Source organism: Oncorhynchus kisutch, linkage group LG1 (genome assembly GCF_002021735.2).
Source record: "Oncorhynchus kisutch isolate 150728-3 linkage group LG1, Okis_V2, whole genome shotgun sequence".
Classification (NCBI taxonomy): domain Eukaryota; kingdom Metazoa; phylum Chordata; class Actinopteri; order Salmoniformes; family Salmonidae; genus Oncorhynchus; species Oncorhynchus kisutch.
Genome location: NC_034174.2, coordinates 38,637,263 through 38,658,423, shown reverse-complemented (window position 1 = coordinate 38,658,423; position 21,161 = coordinate 38,637,263). Strand labels below are relative to the sequence as shown.

General features: G+C 43.9%; 1 protein-coding gene across 3 annotated transcripts; it reads left to right on the top strand.

Annotated features, from left to right (window-relative positions):
- The first annotated feature begins 344 nt into the window (after nucleotides 1-344).
- Nucleotides 345-21,071, top strand: LOC109894603 (tubulin alpha chain). 3 transcript variants are annotated; one of them, XM_020488228.2, is made up of 5 exons: nucleotides 349-1,464; nucleotides 2,585-2,807; nucleotides 3,093-3,241; nucleotides 3,344-4,270; nucleotides 20,889-21,071. In XM_020488228.2, the coding sequence occupies exons 1-5, from the start codon at nucleotides 1,462-1,464 to the stop codon at nucleotides 20,934-20,936; spliced, it is 1,350 nt and encodes a 449-aa protein (XP_020343817.2). In that variant the 5' UTR covers nucleotides 349-1,461; the 3' UTR covers nucleotides 20,937-21,071. The 3 variants fall into 3 exon arrangements, with proteins under 3 accessions (XP_031679434.1, XP_020343817.2, XP_020343810.1); XM_031823574.1 differs by lacking the exon at nucleotides 20,889-21,071 and having other exon boundaries at nucleotides 345-1,464; nucleotides 3,344-4,760; XM_020488221.2 differs by lacking the exons at nucleotides 349-1,464; nucleotides 2,585-2,807; nucleotides 3,093-3,241; nucleotides 3,344-4,270 and adding exons at nucleotides 17,690-17,844; nucleotides 19,398-19,620; nucleotides 19,708-19,856 and having other exon boundaries at nucleotides 19,962-21,071.
- Nucleotides 21,072-21,161: the final 90 nt, after the last annotated feature.

Genomic DNA, 21,161 nt, shown 5'->3' with positions numbered 1-21,161 from the left:
GAGTTGGGATGCAAGTCAGGCAGACGGGCAGGGAGGGGCAGTCAGGAGAATCTGATTCAGCTGTCTCTTTCAAACACAGCCCATCTCTTACTTTATCCCCTCGCCCTCAGTCCGATATTAGTGAAATGATGACTGTGTGTGTGTGTGTGTTGAGGGGTATTCACAGGGAGAGGAAGAGAGGTGACAGACAGCTGGGCCAGGGAGAGGAGAGGGCAGACAGCTGAGGGGCCATGTGTTTGATGATAACTAACCACAGTGACACATCAGTCACATGATTCACTGCAGAGGAGTGACGTCACTGCAGCAAAATCTTGAACAAAGAGGGGCGGAGGTCTGGTCAGGCAGACTAGGGAAGCGGGGTTAGAAGAAGGAGGTCGGTGCAGCAAAAGTCATACTCTAATTTAATACATGAATTAACTCCTTGTTAGAGTCTGGCCTCTGAAAATTTCTGTCAAGCATCTTCAACTTCTCATCTTTTTATTTATTTAAAAACATTTTTTTATGGAATCCTATTTTGGTAAACCTTTTTCCATTTTATGTTAAATTGGCATGAAAGTCTTTTCATGCACTTGAATGAACATGCTGTCTTTTGTGAGATTTTATACTGGTTTGCATCCTCTCCATCTCAGTACATTTCATTTTGTATTTGAATGGCATCAAATGACAGAGGCGTTATGTCTAATGTGGTGCTAGATATTCTGCTCCACATTTTATAACAGGGCTGTATTGTTGGCACAGAATTTAGTTCAGCACCCTAAGCTTAAAGAGATTTGGGACTAAATGATTAATTGACTTACAAAATAGAGTGCGTGTGGCGCAATGTGTGCGTGTGTGTGTCTTTGTTATGAACGGGTTAGATTTGACCATTCAGCACCTTACTCAAGCCTGTCTTCATTTCTTTATTTTTTACATGGGATATACAGTATCTCATGTAGACCTATGTGCAATGTCATCCAGCAAAAGGCACTCTATAAACGGTGTGTCCTCCATTACTGCTATTTAGACCTTTGTAATGGCTTAAGAGACTACAAAACATATTTTACATAACATTTTATAACCCTCATAATTTTCATGAAAGCAAAAATAATAATATTCACATAAACAAATCGTTTTCAGTCACCATAGACTGGTCAACGCCAATTGTCACTTAATCACTCTCATTGAGCTAAATTCCATCTACAATGTTTATTTGGCCTACATATTTCATTTCGACTTCAAAATTATAATAATATAGTAATAAAACTAAAAACAACGTAATTATCTGCAAACATGCTTTGTCTTTTGTCATCGAATCTGGGCTGTGGCTGTGTGTCGCTGTCTGGTTCATTGAATGAGAAAGCACCGCCTCCGCCTCCTCCCGCAGTGGCCAGCGCACTCTGAAGCTGTCTAGAGAAGTGTGCACTGTTCGTCTTTCCGGCGCCTCTATCCCAGCATCATACCTTTCCTCATAAAGCAATCAAAATGGTGAGCCGTTCATTTCATAAAAATAAAAAAAAACATTTGTATTGTATCATTATTTTTTTATATATTTTTTTACAATTGGGTATACAATTTCTGAGATGTTCCATTTTGAGACAGTGATTAGGGTACATTTGCAATTACATTTTGATTATGGGTGGGTGGCTAGAAAGGATGCACGGGTCTTGTAGGTCGAGAATGTTCTATTATTCTTAAACGCGCGTTTAGTAGCAGCCTACAGAGTTGGTGTTGATGTTCAGTTTAGTGGAAAAATGGTTTGTAGTGTTCAAACCCACGTTTTTTATAGGAACATCCTAAATGGCATCTATTTTAAAACAAGTGTAGGCTAATTTAGAAACAGACACGCAAAATGTAATAGACTGCTCTGCCACACAAAGCAAGCCACTCCCTAAGGAAATTTGGGAATGGTGTGAATTCAGTCATACAAAAGCCCAACGCATGTGTTGGCCAAATACAAACAGTTTGATTAAGCCTATGTGCAATATAATTATAATAGACTGTTATGTGTAATTTATCAGATAAATATTCTGTTATTGAAAAATGAAATAAATGTAAGGTAAATGTTTTATAGTGTAGCCTTCACTGAAATTCAGAATGTCCACATGAATTATTCATATTGCACTCAGTGAGGTAGGCTAGCATCTGCCACAACATTTAGCACATTGTACGTTTATTTTTAGTCTATCAGCATGTTTTTGTCTGTGCAGAATGGGAACAAATCTGACTTGATATTTTTTTTAAACGATATCAGCAGTTATGACCCTTGTAACAGGTGCTAGGCTAGCATATTGAAAGGGACTCATTCAGACATCAAGGGCAGGTTTCCCTGACTCAGATAAACCTAGTGCTGGATTACCAAACATGGTCAATGGAGAATCTCCATTGAAATACCTTTTTAGTCCATGACTAAGATGAATCTGTGTCCGGGAAACCGGCGCAAAAGCACACATCCAGACTCCAAAGGTCTCATTATGACTTTTTTTTAAATGGTCTGGTTGTAATTTACTATACATTTCTTGGAATGTGATTATGAGAAGTTAGGACACTTGCCTCAATTACATTTATTTTTTAAATTAATTATATACTTTTTAATTTTTTGAACCAGCGTGAATGTATCTCAGTACACGTGGGTCAGGCTGGAGTCCAGATGGGCAATGCATGCTGGGAACTCTACTGTCTGGAGCACGGGATCCAGCCTGATGGTCAGATGCCCAGTGACAAGACCATTGGAGGAGGAGACGACTCCTTCAACACCTTCTTCAGTGAGACTGGAGCTGGCAAGCACGTCCCCAGGGCTGTGTTTGTGGATCTGGAGCCCACTGTCATTGGTAAGATCACTTTGTCTTGAAACAATAATGATGACACTGTGCATCACACTAAAAACAAATGAGTGCCAAATACATAATAGCATAACACAACAGATTAGATCAACTGGAACAACACTCTCACTCACGGCTGCACAAAAATAATTAATTTTATAATCAGCCGCCACCCCTACATTTGAATTATCACATAGAACCATCACCCTTCCCAAAGAACCCTTAAGGAACCTTCATTTTTTGTGTGTGTATCATACTTGACTTCTTCAGATAAAAGCTCTTTCTTTGTTCCAGATGAGGTGCGCACAGGAACTTACCGCCAACTCTTCCATCCTGAGCAGCTGATCACTGGGAAGGAGGATGCAGCCAACAACTACGCCCGTGGTCATTACACCATCGGCAAAGAGATCATCGACATGGTTCTGGACAGGACTCGCAAACTGGTGAGAATCTCCAACAACCTCTAGTGATGCCTTATTGTACATCCTTTATATTTCTTGTCGTTGTCCAACCATAATGATCTGAACATCTCTCCTTCTCACAAGGCTGACCAGTGCACTGGCCTCCAGGGCTTCCTGGTCTTCCACAGCTTTGGAGGTGGCACCGGTTCTGGTTTCACCTCCCTGTTAATGGAACGCCTGTCTGTTGACTATGGCAAGAAGTCCAAGCTTGAGTTCTCCATATACCCAGCTCCCCAGGTATCCACAGCTGTTGTTGAGCCCTACAACGCCATCCTGACCACCCACACCACCCTGGAACATTCAGACTGTGCTTTCATGGTAGACAATGAGGCTATCTATGACATCTGCCGTAGGAACCTTGATATTGAGCGTCCGTCCTACACTAATCTTAACAGGTTGATTGGCCAGATTGTGTCCTCCATCACTGCTTCCCTCCGATTCGATGGTGCCCTCAATGTTGATCTGACAGAGTTCCAGACCAACTTGGTGCCCTATCCCCGTATCCACTTCCCCCTGGCCACCTATGCCCCAGTGATCTCAGCAGAGAGGGCTTACCATGAGCAACTCTCTGTGTCTGAGATCACCAATGCTTGCTTTGAGCCATGTAATCAGATGGTAAAATGTGACCCACGTCACGGCAAGTACATGGCCTGCTGTCTGCTGTACCGTGGCGACGTTGTTCCCAAAGACGTTAACGCTGCCATTGCCACCATCAAAACAAAACGCTCCATCCAGTTTGTAGACTGGTGCCCAACTGGTTTCAAGGTTGGTATCAACTACCAGCCCCCAACTGTGGTACCTGGTGGAGATCTGGCCAAGGTCCAGAGGGCAGTGTGCATGCTTAGCAACACCACTGCTATTGCAGAGGCCTGGGCCCGCCTTGACCACAAGTTTGACCTGATGTATGCCAAGCGTGCTTTCGTGCATTGGTACGTAGGTGAGGGTATGGAGGAGGGAGAGTTCTCTGAGGCCAGGGAAGACATGGCTGCCCTGGAGAAAGATTATGAGGAGGTGGGTGTCGACTCCATTGAGGGAGAGGGAGAGGAGGAGGGAGAGGAGTATTAAATACCCTGCCAAATTCACACATTCCTATGTGACCCAGAGCTTAGAATGACTGAATTGTTTCCACTACACTCTTAGAAAAAGGGTTCCAAAAGGGTTCTTCGACCGTCCCCATAGGATAACCCTTTTTGCTTCCAGGTGAATCATTTTTGGTTCCAGGTAAAACCCTTTTGAGTTCCAAAAGGGTTCAACCGTGAACCAAAAAGGGTTCTTCAAAGGGTTCTCTAACAGGGACAGCCAAAGAACCCTTTTAGGTTCTACATAGAACCTTTTTTTCTAAGAGTGTATGATTCTGTCTTGAACAACCAATATAATGAAGTAGCAGGATGGTAAGGTGTAGTCTACAAGTCTTAAAATATGCTCACTCACAAAGGCTGATGTCCTTGCTTAATCTGTGCTTTTGTAGCGAGATCCTAATAAAATGATCATCAATAAAGAAGTTTGTTCTCTGTCTCTGTTATGACATCATGTAACAATGTTATAAGTCACATACAGATCAGTGACCACAGAGTAAATTGATCTCAGTAGGTTTATATACCCAAGTAAAATATTTATTTTGCAAACATGACTTTTATCTAGACTAAGCATGTCTCTCTCTGTCTAGCTTAGTTTTCATACTGATGAAACATTTGTAATGTTATATTCTTCAGCAGGCAATTTGACATATTGTTATCCTCAGCAGTTTGCTAATGTAGTTGGGCTGGTAGATAGAGATAGATAGATAGACCACTAATATTTGTACAGTGCCTTCAGAAAGTATTCAAACTGCTTTACTTTTTCCACATTTTGTTACGTTACAGCCTTGTTCTAAAATGGATTAAATAAATACAAAATCTCAGTAATCTACACACAATATCCCATAATGACAAATCGAAAACTGTTTTTTAGAATTGTTGCAAATGTATTACAAATGTAAAAACAGACATACCTTATTTACATACAGTTGAAGTCGGAGGTTTACATACACTTAGGTTGGAGTCATTAAAACTCGTTTGTCAACCACTCCACAAATTTCTTGTTAACAAACTAGTTTGGCAAGTATGTTAGGACATCTACTTTGTGCATGACACAAGTCATTTTTCCAACAATTGTTTACAGACAGATTATTTCACTTATAATTCCCTGTATCACAATTCCAGTGGGTCATACATTGACATACACTAAGTTGACTGTGCTTTTAAACAGCTTGGAAAATTCCAGAAAATTATGTCATGGCTTTAGAAGCTCCTGATAGGCTAATTGACATCATTTGAGTCAATTGGAGGTGTACCTGTGGATGTATTTCAAGGCCTACCTTCAAACTCAGTGCCTCTTTGCTTGCCATCATGGGAAAATCAAAAGAAATCAGCCAAGACCTCAGAAAGAAAATTGTAGACCTCCACAAGTCTGGTTCATCCTTGGGAGCAATTTCCAAATGCCTGAAGGTACCACGTTCATCTGTACAAACAATAGTACGCAAGTATAAACACCATGGGATCACACAGCCGTCATACCACTCAGGAAGGAGACACATGCTGTCTCCTAGAGATGAACGTACTTTGGTTCGAAAAGTGCAAATCAATCCCAGAACAACAACAAAGGACCTTGTGATGATGCTGGAGGAAATAGGTACAAAAGTATCTATATCCACAGTAAAATGAGTCCTATATCGACATAACCTGAAAGGCCACTCAGCAAGGAAGAAGCCACTGCTCATAAACCACCATAAAAAAGCCAGACTACGGTTTGCAAATGCACATGGGGACAAAGATTGTCATATTTGGAGAAATGTCCTCTGGTCTGATGAAACAAAAATAAAACTGTTTGTCCATGATGACCATTGTTATGTTTGGAGGAAAAAGGTGGAGGCTTGCAAGCCGAAGAACACCATCCCAACCATGAAGCACGGGGTGGCAGCATCATGTTGTGGGGGTGCTTTGCTGCAGGCGGGATTGGTGCACTTCACAAAATAGATGGCATCATGAGTAGGGACAATTATGTGGCTATATTGAAGCAACATCTCAAGACATCAGTCAGGAAGTTAAAGCTTGGTCACAAATGGGTCTTCCATATGGACATTGACCCCAAGCATACTTCCAAAGTTGTGGCAAAATGGCTTAAGGTACAACAAAGCCCTGACCTCAATCTTGTAGAAAATGTGTGGGCAGAACTGAAAAACTGCGTGCGAGCAGGGAGGCCTACAAACATGACTCAGTAACACCAGCTCTGTCAGGAGGAATGGGCCAAAATTCACCCAATTTATTGTGGGTGTCACGCCCTGGTCGATGTATTTTGTGTTTATCTTCATGTATTGGGTCAGGCCAGGGTGTGGCATGGGGTTTTTGTATTGTGGTGTGTTTTGTCTTGGGGTTTTGGTATGTATTGGGATTGTAGCTAGTGGGGTGATCTAGCAAAGTCTATGGCTGTCTGGAGTGGTGTTGTCTCTGATTGGGAACCATATTTAGGCAGCCATATTCTTTGAGTGTTTTGTGGGTGATTGTCCTTAGTGTCCTCTGTGTTAGTTTGCACCAGTTTAGGCTGTTTCGGTTTTCACATTACGTTTATTGTTTTTGTAAGTTCGTGTTTCTTTATTATTTAATAAACATGGATTGCAATAGTCACGCTGCATTTTGGTCCGATCCTTGCTACACCTCCTCGTCCGAGGAGGAGATAGAAGAAAGCCGTTACAGAATCACCCACCACAAACGGACCAAGCAGCGTGTCAACAGGCAGGAGCAGCCCAAAGAGGAGATGCGCAATAAGGATTTCTGGACATGGGAGGAAATCCTCGACGGGAGAGGACCCTGTGCTAAACCAGGGGAGTGTAGCCGCCCAAAGGTGCAGCAGGAGAAGAGGCAACAGGAGCAGCCCAAAGAGGAGGAAAGTATGGACTATACTTCTTGGGAGGAGATAGACAGGTGGGCGGTCGACCCAGGGAGAGTGCCGGAGCCCGCCTGGGATTCGATGGAGCAGTGCGCGGAAGGTTATCGGAGAATGGAGTTGGCGAAGCAAGCTCGGCGGCGAGGACGGAAGCCCGAGAGTCAGCCCCAAAAATGTATTGGGGGGGGGCTCACAGGGAGTATGGCTATGCCAGGTAGGAGACCTGCGCAAACTCCTTGTGCTTACCGGGGGGCTAGAGAGACCGGGCAGGCACCGTGTTATGCAGTGGTGCGCACGGTGTCCCCCGTGCGGGTGCATAGCCGGTGTGGTATATTCCAGCTCCGTGTATCGGCCGGGCTAGATTGAGCGTCGAGCCAAATGCCATGAAGCCGGCTCTACGCATCGGGTCCCCAGTGCATCTCCTTGGGCCGGCTTACATGGCACCAGCCTTGCGCTCGGTGTCTCCGGTTCGCCTGCATAGCCCAGTGCGGGCTATTCCACCTCGCCGCACTGGCAGGGCGACCGAGAGTATTCAACCAGGTAAGGTTGGGCAGGCTCGGTGCTCAAGAGCTCCAGTGCGCCTGCACGGTCCTGTCTATCCAGTACCACCTCCACACCCCAGCCCTCCGGTAGCAGCTCCCCGCACCAGGCTTCCTGTGCGTGTCCTCGGTTCAGTACCACCAGTACCAGCACCACGCATCAGGCCTACAGTGCGCCTCGCCTCTCCAGCGCTGCCGGAGCCTTTCTCCTCTCCTGCGCTGTCGGAGTCTCCCGCCTGTTCAGCGCAGCCAGAGCTGCCAGCCTGCATGGAGCAGCCAGAGCTGTCGGTCTGCATGGAGCAGCCAGAGCTGCCAGTCTACATGGAGCAGCCACAGCTGTCAGTCTACATGGAGCAGCCAGAGCTGTCAGTCTACATGGAGCAGCCAGAGCTGTCAGTCTGCATGAAGCAGCCAGAACTGTCAGTCTGCATGAAGCAGCCAGAGCCGCCAGTCTGCATGGAGAAGCCAGAGCTGTCAGTCTGTATGGAGCAGCCAGAGCTGTCAGTCTGCATGAAGCAGCCAGAGATGTCAGTCTGCATGGAGCAGCCAGAGCTGTCAGTCTGCAAGGAGCTGCCAGTCTGTAAGGAGCTGCCAGTCAGCAAGGAGCTCCCAGTCTGCACGGAGCCGCCAGAGCTGTCAGTCTGTAAGAAGCCGCCAGAGCTGTCAGCCTACATGGAGCAGCCAGAGCCGCCAGTCAGCGTGGCGCAGCCAGAGCCGCCAGTCAGCATGGAGCAGCCAGATCTTTCAGTCTGCCAGGATCCGCCAGTCAGCCAGACTCTTCCAGATCTGCCAGTCAGCCAGACTCTTCCAGATCCGCCAGTCAGCCAGACTCTTCCAGATCTGCCAGTCAGCCAGACACTTCCAGATCTGCCAGTCAGCCAGACTCTTCCAGATCTGCCAGTCAACCAGACTCTTCCAGATCTGCCAGTCAACCAGACTCTTCCAGATCCGCCAGTCAGCCGGGATCTGCCAGAACTGCCAGTCGGCCAGGATCTGCCAGTCGGCCAGGATCTGCCAGTCGGCCAGGATCCGCCAGTCGGCCAGGATCCGCCAGTCAGCCATGATCTGCCAGTCAGCCAGGATCTGCCAGTCAGCCAGGATCTGCTGAAACCACCAGCCAGCCAGATCTATCTACCTGCCTGAGCTTCCTCTCACTCCTGAGCTTCCTCTCACTCCTGAGCTTTCTCTCACTCCCGAGCTTTCTCTCACTCCCGAGCTTCCCCTCAGTTCCGAGCTGCCTCAGTCCCGAGCTGCCCTTCAGTCCCGATCTGCTCCTCAGTCCAGTGGGGTTCTGGGTGAGGACTACTAGGCCATGGTCGGCGGCGAGGGTGGAATATCCAGGGACGCGAGGAGAGGGGACAAAGACATTGACTGAGTGGGGTCCACGTCCCGCGCCGGAGCCGCCACCATGGACAGACGCCCACCCGGACCCTCCCTATTGTTTTGAGGTCCGTTCGGGAGTCTGCACCTTAGGGGGGGGGGGTATGTATTGGGATTGTAGCTAGTGGGGTGATCTAGCAAAGTCTATGGCTGTCTGGAGTGGTTCTCAATCAGAGGCAGGTGTTTATCGTTGTCTCTGATTGGGAACCATATTTAGGAACCATATTTAGGCAGCCATATTCTTTGAGTGTTTTTGTGTACCAGTTTAGGCTGTTTCGGTTTTCACATTACGTTTATTGTTTTTGTAAAGTTCGTGTTTCTTTATTATTAAATAAACATGGATTGCAATAGTCACGCTGCATTTTGGTCCGATCCTTGCTACACCTCCTCGTCCGAGGAGGAGATAGAAGAAAGCCGTTACAGTGGGAAGCTTGTGGAAGGCTACCCGTAACATTTGACCCAAGTTAAACAATTTAAAGGCAATGCTACCAAATACTAATTGAGTGTATGTAAACTTCTGACCCACTGGGAATGTGATGAAAGAAATAAAAGCTGAAATAAATCATTCTTTCTACTATTATTCTGACATTTCTCAGTCTTAAAATAAAGTGGTTTTCTGCAGCATTTCTGCAGCATTGAAAGTCCCCAAAAACATAGTGGCCTCCATCATTCTTAAATGGAAGAAGTTTGGAACCACCAAGACTCTTCCTAGAGCTGGCCGCCCAGTCAAACTGAGCATTTGGGGGAGAAGGGCCTTGGTCAGGGAGGTGACCAAGAACTTGATGATCACCCTGACAGAGCTCTTGAGTTCCGCTGTGGAGATGGGAGAACATTCCAGAAGGACAACCATCTCTGCAGCACTACACCAATCAGGCCTTTATGGTAGTGGCCAGACGGAAGCCACTCCTCAGTAAAAAGCACCTGACACCCTGCTTGGAGTTTGCCAAAAGGCACCTAAAGACTCTTATACCATGAGAAACAAGATTCTCTGGTCTGATGAAACCAAGATTGAACTCTTTGTCCTGAATGCCAAGCGTCACGTCTGGAGGAAACCTGGCACCATCCCTATGGTGAAGCATGGTGGTGGCAGAATTATGCTGTGGGAATATTTTTCAGTGGCAGGGACTGGAAGACTAGTCAGGATCGAGGCAAAGACGAACGGAGCAAAGTACAGAGATCCTTGATGAAAACCTGCTCCAGAGCTCTCAGGACCTCAGACTAGGGCGAAGGTTAACTTTCCAACAGGACAACAACATTTGTTTTGTCATTTAGCAGATGCTCTTACCCAGAGCGACTTACACGAGCAATTAGGGTTAAGTGCCTTACTCAAGGGCACATCAACCTTTTGGTTACTGGGCCAACACTCACTCAACACTCAACACTTAACCTCTTACACTCTTAAGGGGCGGAAGGTAGCCTAGTGGTTAGAGCGTAGACTAGTAACCCGAAAGGTTGCAAGATCAAATCCCTGAGCTGACAAGGTAAAAAAGCTGCTGTTCTTCCCCTGAACAATGCAGTTAACCCACTGTCCCTAGGCTGTCATTGAAAACAGACTTGCCTTGTTAAATAAAGATAAAAAAACACGAGCCTACCTGCTGCCCCATGACTCCAACATGTCATGGTGGGATCAGCCAATGGTCACCAGGTGGGATTAGCCAATGAAGTTGGAAGTCCCACCCAGTTGACTACATTCAAATGTTGGAATCCCTCAATGGCACTGCCCATGCTAATATTTGGCCACTAGAGGCCTCTATCATTCTCTATGGACTGCTGCAAGACTTTATAAAAAATATCTATGATGAGATTCATATTCAAAAACTCTGGCTCCATCCTGTGGTTTGGTATGTGTCTAGTGTCTGCTGTTTCCTGAGTAAGCCTGCACTGTATCAGAAATACTCCACTGACAGATCACTGTCCATGCAATAGCAAGGTTATTATAGTAAACTGAAACTAATCATGAAAAAATATATTTCATAAACTGAAATACAATAATTCACAAACCCGTTTGAAAAACTAAAACTATACTGAAACTATTATCCTTGACTTTAAAACGAACTCTAATAAAATGTAGAACATCATGAATTATGTTCAAAAATCGAATGGGGTTTTCAAGCTAATGAATCTGGTGGGTAAATGCTGCCAGGAGATGGTGATGTTTGAAATAGGCTTAGTTTGTGCATCACTATTAGTCTCTCTTGACTACCGGAGAACAACTTCCCCCTCTAAGTGAGGACTTCAAGTTCAAGGCCTACCGGGGGACTGCAGGCATTGTTTTCCAAAAGCAAGATCGTGGTCAATATTAATGGGTATACAAAAATTATCTGAACACAATCATGGTATCAATACTTGCTTCTATTTCACCAGAAGTATGTCCTTGAAGTTATAAGGATCATTTGCAGCCTGCAGTACCCCGGTTGGCCTTCAACTTGAGATACTCAATGAGAGGCAGCAGCAATAAGCTAGCCTGCAACGTCACGTCCTAGAGTAGCTCAAACTGTGCATGCAATGTTTCCGAAAACGCCTCCATGAAGCAAAATGGCGACACTGATCTTCAAATGCGCTACTAAGACTTCACATAGGAAAATATGAGGTGACGTCATCGATGGCTCCGTCTATTCTTTTTAGTCTAGACAGACGGGTTGCTTGCCTAGTTTACGATGCTCCAAGGTCTGGGATATCCGAGACTACATCACTATCAGCCATCACTAGCGAACAGTGAAAGAATCGGCTAGTAGATAACTTGATTATTCTTACATGTCCTACTGAGGTGAAAAAGCATTGGATTGGTGTAAACATGGGTGAGTTACCTTTCACCATATTTTTTTTTACCTGTTTCAGCGCTATTCCTTTTAAATCAAAGTCATATTGAGATTGACTTTATAATGTAAAGGGCCAATCAGCATTTTTGGTAAAAAGCTGAGGGATGGAGCTGGGGAAATGTAACCGCTCTAAAATTCATAGAGAGCTATGGATTCAAAGACTGACCATCCATGATATCCAAAATTATAGTTTCACCCATGTTTTGAGGCTTTACAATATTTGTTTATATTTACTTTGTTTATAAACATTGGAGTAAAAAAGCTTATATGTTGGGTTGTGAGGGGTATCGACAGTTGAACTAAGCTCATGAGGCATTTATAAGTTATATTCTTCAAGAATCAATGGGTACATATCATTAATTTATAAGTCCAAAAATGTATGAAGCAATTGCTGATTGTACCTTTAAACCTAACAAAACCTATAACCCTTCACGCTATGTATTACTGCCCCCAGGCTGCAAGAAGTGACATCCCAAAAAACACACAACAAACTATATAACACAAATGGCTCCTAGCCTGGCCCATGCATGCTTTCTGTCCTTAACACTAAAACTAAATAATACAAAAACGAAATATAAATATTTGTATATAACTGAAACTAAATCAAAAGTAGCAAATCAGTGTAAAGGTTTTCCTCCTCTTCCTCTGCAGAGGTGTATAGCAAGGATCGGACCAAGATGCGGCATGGTAAGTGTCCATGGTTTTTAATATGAAAAACTCAACATGAACACAAATACAAACCGTGAACAAAACCGAAACAGTACCGTGTGGCGAAACAAACACAGACACGGAAACAATCACCCACAAAACAACAGTGAAACCCAGGCTACCTAAGTATGATTCTCAATCAGAGACAACTAACGACACCTGCCTCTGATTGAGAACCATACTAGGCCGAACACAGAAAACAAACATAGAAACACAAAACATAGAATGCCCACCCAACTCACGTCCTGACCAAATAAAACAAACAAATAACACAAGAACTAGGGTCAGAACATGACAATCAGGGGCCTGTTGCACAAAAGTAGAATTAAGACATCCGGGATAAATGACTCAGCTGAGCTCAATGAAGCCAAAACATGTGCGTCCAGGCTTAATTGGTTGCACAAAGACCAAGCCAGGATGAGCAGACACGGATTCATTAAGCCAGGTGAAACCAATCCTGGATAGGTGCGCGCTCACGGCTCACTCAAATAGACCCCGCCACAGATCACAGATTAACTGATTTACCATGGCAACTAGAGCCGCGTACTTTTCCCCGTCGGAAGCACAAATCCTCATGGAGGCATACGAGGAGGTAAAATATATAATTAAGAAGAAAGGCAACACCGCCACAGTGATAAAGCAAAGAGAAAAAGCGTGGCAAAGTATTGCAGACCGCCTGAATGCGTAAGTAGTGCACAATTACACACTCACCGCTCCGCTGAAACATCACAATTACAATTCAAATATTTAATTCACATCTCCAAAAATGCAGTTGTACTGTAATTATGAAACGGTTAATTTTTTTATTGAAATGCACTGCAGATATGAGTGAAATTGTGTAAAGTAACTCCATCACACTGTATAAAGCTATGATAAATTTTTTGATATTTTTACTGAAAACAAGACAAAAATACCAAGTAATTTTTTGCAGTGTGACTCCATTAAGTGTGTGTGTGTGTGTGTGTGTGTGTGTGTGTGTGTAGATTAAACATGAACGGGCCAAAACGGACATGGCAGCAGGTCAAAATCAAATACAAGAACATTCTGCAGAATGGTATGGTCCCTGACTAATATTTAACAAAGCACAAGCATATATTGTACCCAGAAGGTGCCTGCTCACACATTGTCTGTACTGTTTTAGCAGTGAAAAAGAATACCCACAGACAAGGCACGGGTGGTGGGTCACCAAAGGCTGACCTTACCCCAGCAGAGGACATGGCCTTTGAGCTAAATAAAGGCAGGCCCGTCTTAGAGGGGATCCCTGGGGGGAAAGAGACGAGCATAGGTTCCTCCCAAGATGCCACCCGCTTCATTCAAGGTATGTCCTTCCATCTCTACATGGGATACAACCACATTCATATTGAATCAATTTGGACTGTCTGACTTTGGTTTACCTATTGCCTTGCAGTGTCTGGCAGCACTGTGTTCCTGTTAGAGCCACCAGCACAAGCACCAGACGATGCTGATCCAGTGAGTACTCCATCAAAGGCATACTGTAGGCCTGGCATGTCTTGTCTACTAGCTTCAATATGAATCCGATTAAATGTGATAGGGTGAAGGCCCCAGTGCAGCAGCAACAGCACATGATGGAGACGATGATGAGGAGGAGACCATCTCTCTGGATTCCAGAAGGCATGAGGTATCATGTTAAGACTGTGAAAGTACTATTTACTCTACAATGGTGAGGAGTCCTCATCAAAATCAAAAAATCTAATTTCTTTTACAGGACCCAGATGCTATACAGTGGGAAAACCAGCCTGGCAACATAGTGCGTATTAATAAAAGGACACCACATCCTGCCACATTCCAGCTGCGCTAATTGTATTGTGTTCACAGAGCTCACAAGCTATCAGAAAGTTGTATGGCAACCACCTCCGGCGCCAAATAGAACTGGCAGACATAGACATTCAGTACAAGAAGAAAAAGATGGAAAATCTTGCACTGGAGTTCGAAATAAAAAAGAGGACAATTAGGAAACTGGACCTTGAAATAAAAAAACTTGAGAGGGAGGTGAGATATGCCTTCAATGTACACTGTATGCTAACTGTAACACAAATGTATTAATCATTATTTTTCTTTCCTCCCCCAGCTCCAAGAAGATGACACAGCTCAAAATAAAAATTAGGTATATTCTCGTAAAGTCAAGTGAGCCATGACATATGAGCTCTTATTGTGAGCACACAGGACGGTGGCATCTTTCTAAGGTTTTTTTTATTTTCCCAGCAATCAGTACAACCAAGTCATGGTTATAAGGCATCGCCCTCTTTTGCCCACCCCCCCAGCACCAGGTGTGGCCACTAGCCTATATGAAGGCCCAAAATTGTGTGTTCCTTTCTGCTCTGACAATGGCATGCCCATTCGTGTGAGATGTGGTGGATGAAGAAGCACTTGTGCTGAGGAGAGCCTTCAGGCGAGAAAGGGTCTTCAGGGACCGGTTGGACCCACTGGCCTTCCCTGATGACCATCTATATGAAAGATACAGGTTTTCTGCAGATGGCATCAGGTATCTATGCAGACTACTGGGTCCCAGGATTAAGCACCGCACTGCACGGAGCCATTCACTGAGTGTGGAGCAAATGGTTTGTGTGGCCTTGCGCTTTTTTGCTAGTGGAGCCTTCCTGTACTCAGTGGGGGATGCAGAACAGCTGAACAAGGCCACAATTTGCCGCACAATAAGGAGTGTGTGTCTGGCTATCAAAGCATTAGCAGATGTCTTCATCTCCTTCCCTGGCCACAGAAGACTCTGTGACATCAAAGAGGAGTTCTATAGGATTGCAGGTAAGAGGATCTACAAATTACAGGACAACTGTTAACACATAGTAGGATACTCATTACTTTGTGTGACAGGTTTCCCCAATGTCATTGGTGCAGTGGACTGCACACACATAAGGATAAAAGCCCCCTCAGGTGCCCATGAGGCCGATTTTGTGAATAGGAAATCCTTTCACAGCATTAATGTTCAGGTGAACATAACTTTTTGATATTGTCCATTGACGAACACTCTGCATTGCCAGTGATGTGCATTGATTGGTGTAATATTCCTCATCTTATGATTTCAGATGGTCTGCAATGCTGACTGTGTATTCAGCAATGTTGTGGCAAAATGGCCTGGCTCAGTCCATGACTCCAGAATCTTTCGGGCCTCTGAAATCTATCAGTGCCTATCACAAGGTAAGCCACACAACCCCTATTTATAACCATCATGGCTGTGTCAAGAATATCACTGTGTTTGAGGTAGTAATGATGAGATTTTGTGTTGACAGGTGAATTCTCTGGTGTGTTGCTGGGAGACAGGGGGTATGGCTGCCAGCCTTTTCTCCTGACACCTTTCACAGACCCCCAGGAAGCACAGCAGGCCTACAACCATGCCCATGTCCTGCGGTGGCAGAGGAATTTGGGTTTTTTGGGGTTCGTTTTTTGACGAATTTGGCCTCTTATGATGTTTGTGCGGTATACTGTGTGTAATACAAGGCTGCAGGGAGGCTACTGCATCCATTCATTTGTCTGTTCAGTTGATGTGTATGGATTTGTCCTGCATTTATTTTAGTGTGCAGACATGCAGGGTGTGTTATATACAGACCTTTGAATGTGTATGTATCATTTTGTATAATATGCTTGGATTCTGTGCTTTCCATCTTGTAGAGTCACTGTGACTTCAGTTTCGAAAGGAGCTGATGGTTTACCTGCTTTGTTTTGTCCTTATTCAATAAAGGAACATAATGTTACACATTGTGTTTTTATATTCATATGGAATGTGTATTTGTTTATGACAGAGTACTAGGGCCACACTGAAGAAAAAGGATTAGGTCATAAATTTATGAGGCTGGTTCTTTCTGCAGAAAAGCTACATATTGTTTTTACAGTTTTGATACTTATGACAATGTGATACTTAATATTCTGGCACATCAGCATGTCTTTGTTTATGAAACCATACTGAAGTACAATTTCACGAAATGCCCCACATCTGTCATTTTAACAACTGTCCTCCTTTAAAACAACTGGTTACAATATTATGACTTGTGTTTTTTTCCCCTCTGTGGCCCTAATATTCTATCATTTTATATATAGCCTTATAGTCTATGGGAAACTGTAAATTATCTAATGATAGCAACATCATCTAAAAATCATTTTTTATCCAAAATCATTGAAATTAATGATCACAAACGTTTAAATAATAACAGTGGGTCTAGTTATATGTGATAACAATGTATAGTGAGCAGTGAAATAACTATTGGTTTCCATTTGTGGTGACTGCTGACTTGTGGTGACTGACTGACATTAGGGATAAAAAACGAATATAAATGAAAACTGATATGTAAAACCCAAACTATAATAACCTGTGCAACAGTCCTCTTTAATGACCCAGCAGTTTTTAAAAAGAGGGAGAAGTGCTTCCTTGAGACCAGTAAAATGACAGCTGTGTCCTCCAAATTAGTTACAAAGTCAATGTAGAAAGATTCTCAGCTGCAATAGGCTTATATCAAGCAGATCCCAAAAAATAAATCAAGAATTATGATTAAATCTAAAGCAAAATCATATAGCCTAGGGCAAATGTAAAAAACGAAAGATGACAGATAAAGATGGTGTCAAAGGTTAGGCCTACATTGTTATCATTTTCAAATTAGTTGTAAAAAAAATAGTTGTAAAACCTTGCTGTGGGAATTTGCTTATCTTCACGGCATTGTACTTTGGTTGTAGGATCATGGCTGGAGAATATCCAGCTTTTGTCAGAATTTACTTTTCGTAGCAGGTTTAGAAGAGCTTAAGCAGCAGGTTAGGTGAATTAACATGGCATGTTAGGACAATTAGGTTAAGTTTAGGAAAAAGGTTAGGGTTAGCTAAAATGCAAAAAAAGCAGAACTTTTGAAGTAAATTTGACAAAAGATGGATCCATTTAGACATGATATGGTTGGTCGTAGGTAACACTTTCACGCCATTTCCTTCTTTCGTGGTCCTCAAATGGTCCTCCTTCAAATGGTCCAATAGAACGAGCAAAAACGCCTCTTCTTTTCCCCAGGTGGGCGGTAAATTTCAGTCTAAAGCCCGCCCAAATGTGGCGGACCGTCATAATCAGTAGCCTATATAAAGCTCCACCCTTACACATTACTGAAACTTCTCACATTAGACTCCTAAAGGTCCGTCTGTGAGAGTTGGTCTTTAATCTACTGCTTCTTATTTGATCTTTACTGCTCTTATAAAACTCCTCATCTTAGACATGGTAAGTTTGAATATGAAAATGACGAGAATTGTAATGTAGACTTCTTTAAATGTGTCATGATCGTGTAATAAAATTAGATTATGGATTATCAACAAAACATGACACCATAAATAATACCTGTTGCCTATATCTTCTATTGTCTAACACGTTTATATTTTGTATGATTTTTATTTTTTTCCCACATTGACAGACATTATTCGATGTGACACAAATAGTTAGGACTGCGCCACAGATTGAGGTCTTTGATTCCTTATGTAGGGCGGCATTTAGTCCTTTCCTCCTCTCCCCGCTCATTGACCATAGTAGGCTATTCTTGCTTTGTTGCATTGCGGAAAGTGGCATGCCTTTGTAAGTGAACATGTGTCGTGGTCATATTCATAACTAGTCTACAATGCAAAAGCAGTAAAATAGAAAATGATCTGACACACCATCGAGATGACTTAATCGTGATTGCAGATATTTTTTTATAGTCTGTTGCCGGTGGAAGTTCGAGGGGCAGGACCTTGTATAGAATAATAATCAAATGTCTGGGTAGGCAGATGTCGTTACATTCTTGTCAATACCTGAATAAACCGAGAGTCAGACCACGTAGTCCTTTTTCATCTTGTGCAAATAAAGGAAACTAGACGGGCTGCTCCAGCCTATATCAATCATTATAACCCGATTATATTGTAGTCCCTTATACTCCAGAGGCATAGACCTGTACACTTTTATTTTAGACGACGCCATTTCGTTTCGTTGGAAAGGGGAGTTGCCCATTCAATGGCATAGCCTATTTGGCTCAATCTGAATCAATTTAGATAAACAAAAAAAAATCGGGGTCGCTGAAAAAAACCAACTCCACTCTTCAGAGTAGGCTAGTGTCAATTGTGCCATATCAGGGATTTTTCTGCCGACCCATACATAGCTAATCCTTGCCATGCTGATTTTCATTAACGTTACATCGAGGATTACCACAGTCAACAGCTATAATCACTCCCATTGTCATGAGCACCGAATGACAGTGCCATAGCCAATAACACAGATGTAACACGTAAATCCTGTCAATTATTTCTCATGGTTTGATTAGGCCACATTGATTTAAATATACATCTTTAAAATGAGTCATTGACATGTAGTAGCCTAAGTTATACACTAATAATAACCTAAACTTATTTTAATAATGGTCTGGAAGTGTATCCTTACATTTCTGTCTAAATCTTGATTAAATTTAGAAGAGGCTAAACCCCTCAATAATTTAGAGCCATGAATAGACTTACTCTACTCCAAAATCTGCTGCCTGTAGTCATGTGCTTTCTCTACAGCACCAACACAGAGCAGGTCTGTCTCCCTCATAGCTGCATATAATCACTTACACACTGAGTCAGGTGACCAGGGTGTGCTTGATTTAGATCCAAAGCTATGCATAACTTGAAAACATACAGGTACACAAGCCCATACAGCAAAAATGTCTTCCTCGTGAAAATGCTTTTTTAAATAACTGGAACTCATCTGTAGGAAAGACTACTAATATCTGAGCACTCAATTTTACGTGATTGTTCATTTTCCCACAGCGTGAGTGTATCTCGGTCCATGTGGGCCAGGCTGGAGTCCAGATCGGCAATGCATGCTGGGAGCTGTACTGTCTTGAGCATGGGATCCAACCAGATGGCAAGATGCCCAGTGACAAGACCATTGGAGGAGGTGACGACTCCTTTAACACCTTCTTCAGTGAGACTGGAGCTGGCAAGCACGTCCCCAGGGCTGTGTTTGTGGATCTGGAGCCCACTGTCATTGGTAAGATCACTGTCTTGAAGCAATGAGGTTCTGCTAACATTGGTATATCTCCTTAGTCTTGAGAAAAGCTAACTGATCTTTCTCCAGATGAGGTGCGATCTGGAACTTACCGCCAGCTCTTCCACCCTGAGCAGCTGATCACTGGGAAGGAGGATGCAGCCAACAACTACGCCCGTGGGCATTACACCATCGGCAAAGAGATCATCGACTTGGTTCTGGACAGGATCCGCAAACTGGTGAGAATCTTAAATAACCTTTAGTGATGTCTTATTGTACATGGTACAGCCTGTCTACTTTACTCAATTAACAATACATTTGAAACATCTCCTCCTTCTCTCCAGGCTGACCAGTGCACTGGCCTCCAGGGCTTCCTAGTCTTCCACAGCTTTGGAGGTGGCACTGGTTCTGGTTTCACTTCCCTGTTGATGGAACGCCTGTCTGTTGACTATGGCAAGAAGTCCAAGCTTGAGTTCTCCATCTACCCAGCTCCCCAGGTGTCCACAGCTGTTGTTGAGCCCTACAACTCAATCCTGACCACCCACACCACCCTGGAGCATTCTGACTGTGCTTTCATGGTAGACAATGAGGCCATCTATGACATCTGCCGTAGGAACCTCGATATCGAGCGTCCTTCCTACACCAACCTGAACAGGTTGATCAGCCAGATTGTGTCCTCAATCACTGCTTCCCTTCGATTCGACGGTGCCCTCAATGTTGATCTGACAGAGTTCCAGACCAACTTGGTGCCCTACCCCCGTATCCACTTCCCCCTGGCCACCTATGCCCCAGTGATCTCAGCAGAGAAGGCTTACCATGAGCAGCTGACTGTTTCAGAGATCACAAATGCCTGTTTTGAGCCATGTAATCAGATGGTGAAATGTGACCCACGTCACGGCAAGTACATGGCCTGCTGTCTCCTGTATCGTGGTGACGTTGTGCCCAAAGATGTTAACGCTGCCATTGCCACCATCAAAACAAAACGCTCCATCCAGTTTGTAGACTGGTGCCCAACTGGTTTCAAGGTTGGTATCAACTACCAGCCCCCAACTGTGGTACCTGGTGGAGATCTGGCCAAGGTCCAGAGGGCAGTGTGCATGCTTAGCAACACCACTGCAGTGGCTGAGGCTTGGGCCCGCCTTGACCACAAGTTTGACCTGATGTATGCCAAGCGTGCATTCGTGCACTGGTACGTAGGTGAGGGTATGGAGGAGGGAGAGTTCTCTGAGGCCAGGGAAGACATGGCTGCCCTGGAGAAAGATTATGAGGAGGTGGGCGCAGATAGTGTGGAAGGAGAGGATGAGGGAGAAGAGTACTAAGAAGTATCAGGAAACCTCAGCCTGTCTCAACACATTCAACCATTCCTCATGGAACAATGTTTTTTTTGTCCCTTTGTAACCTTGACTTTTAAATATTGCTCTATTTTCTTGCAATAAAAGTCAATTTCAATGTTTGTAAACTTGTTTGTGGTTCATTACCTTGCATACAAAATCAAATGATAACTTGGCATCCACATAATGAAGTAATGTCTCATAATACAGCAC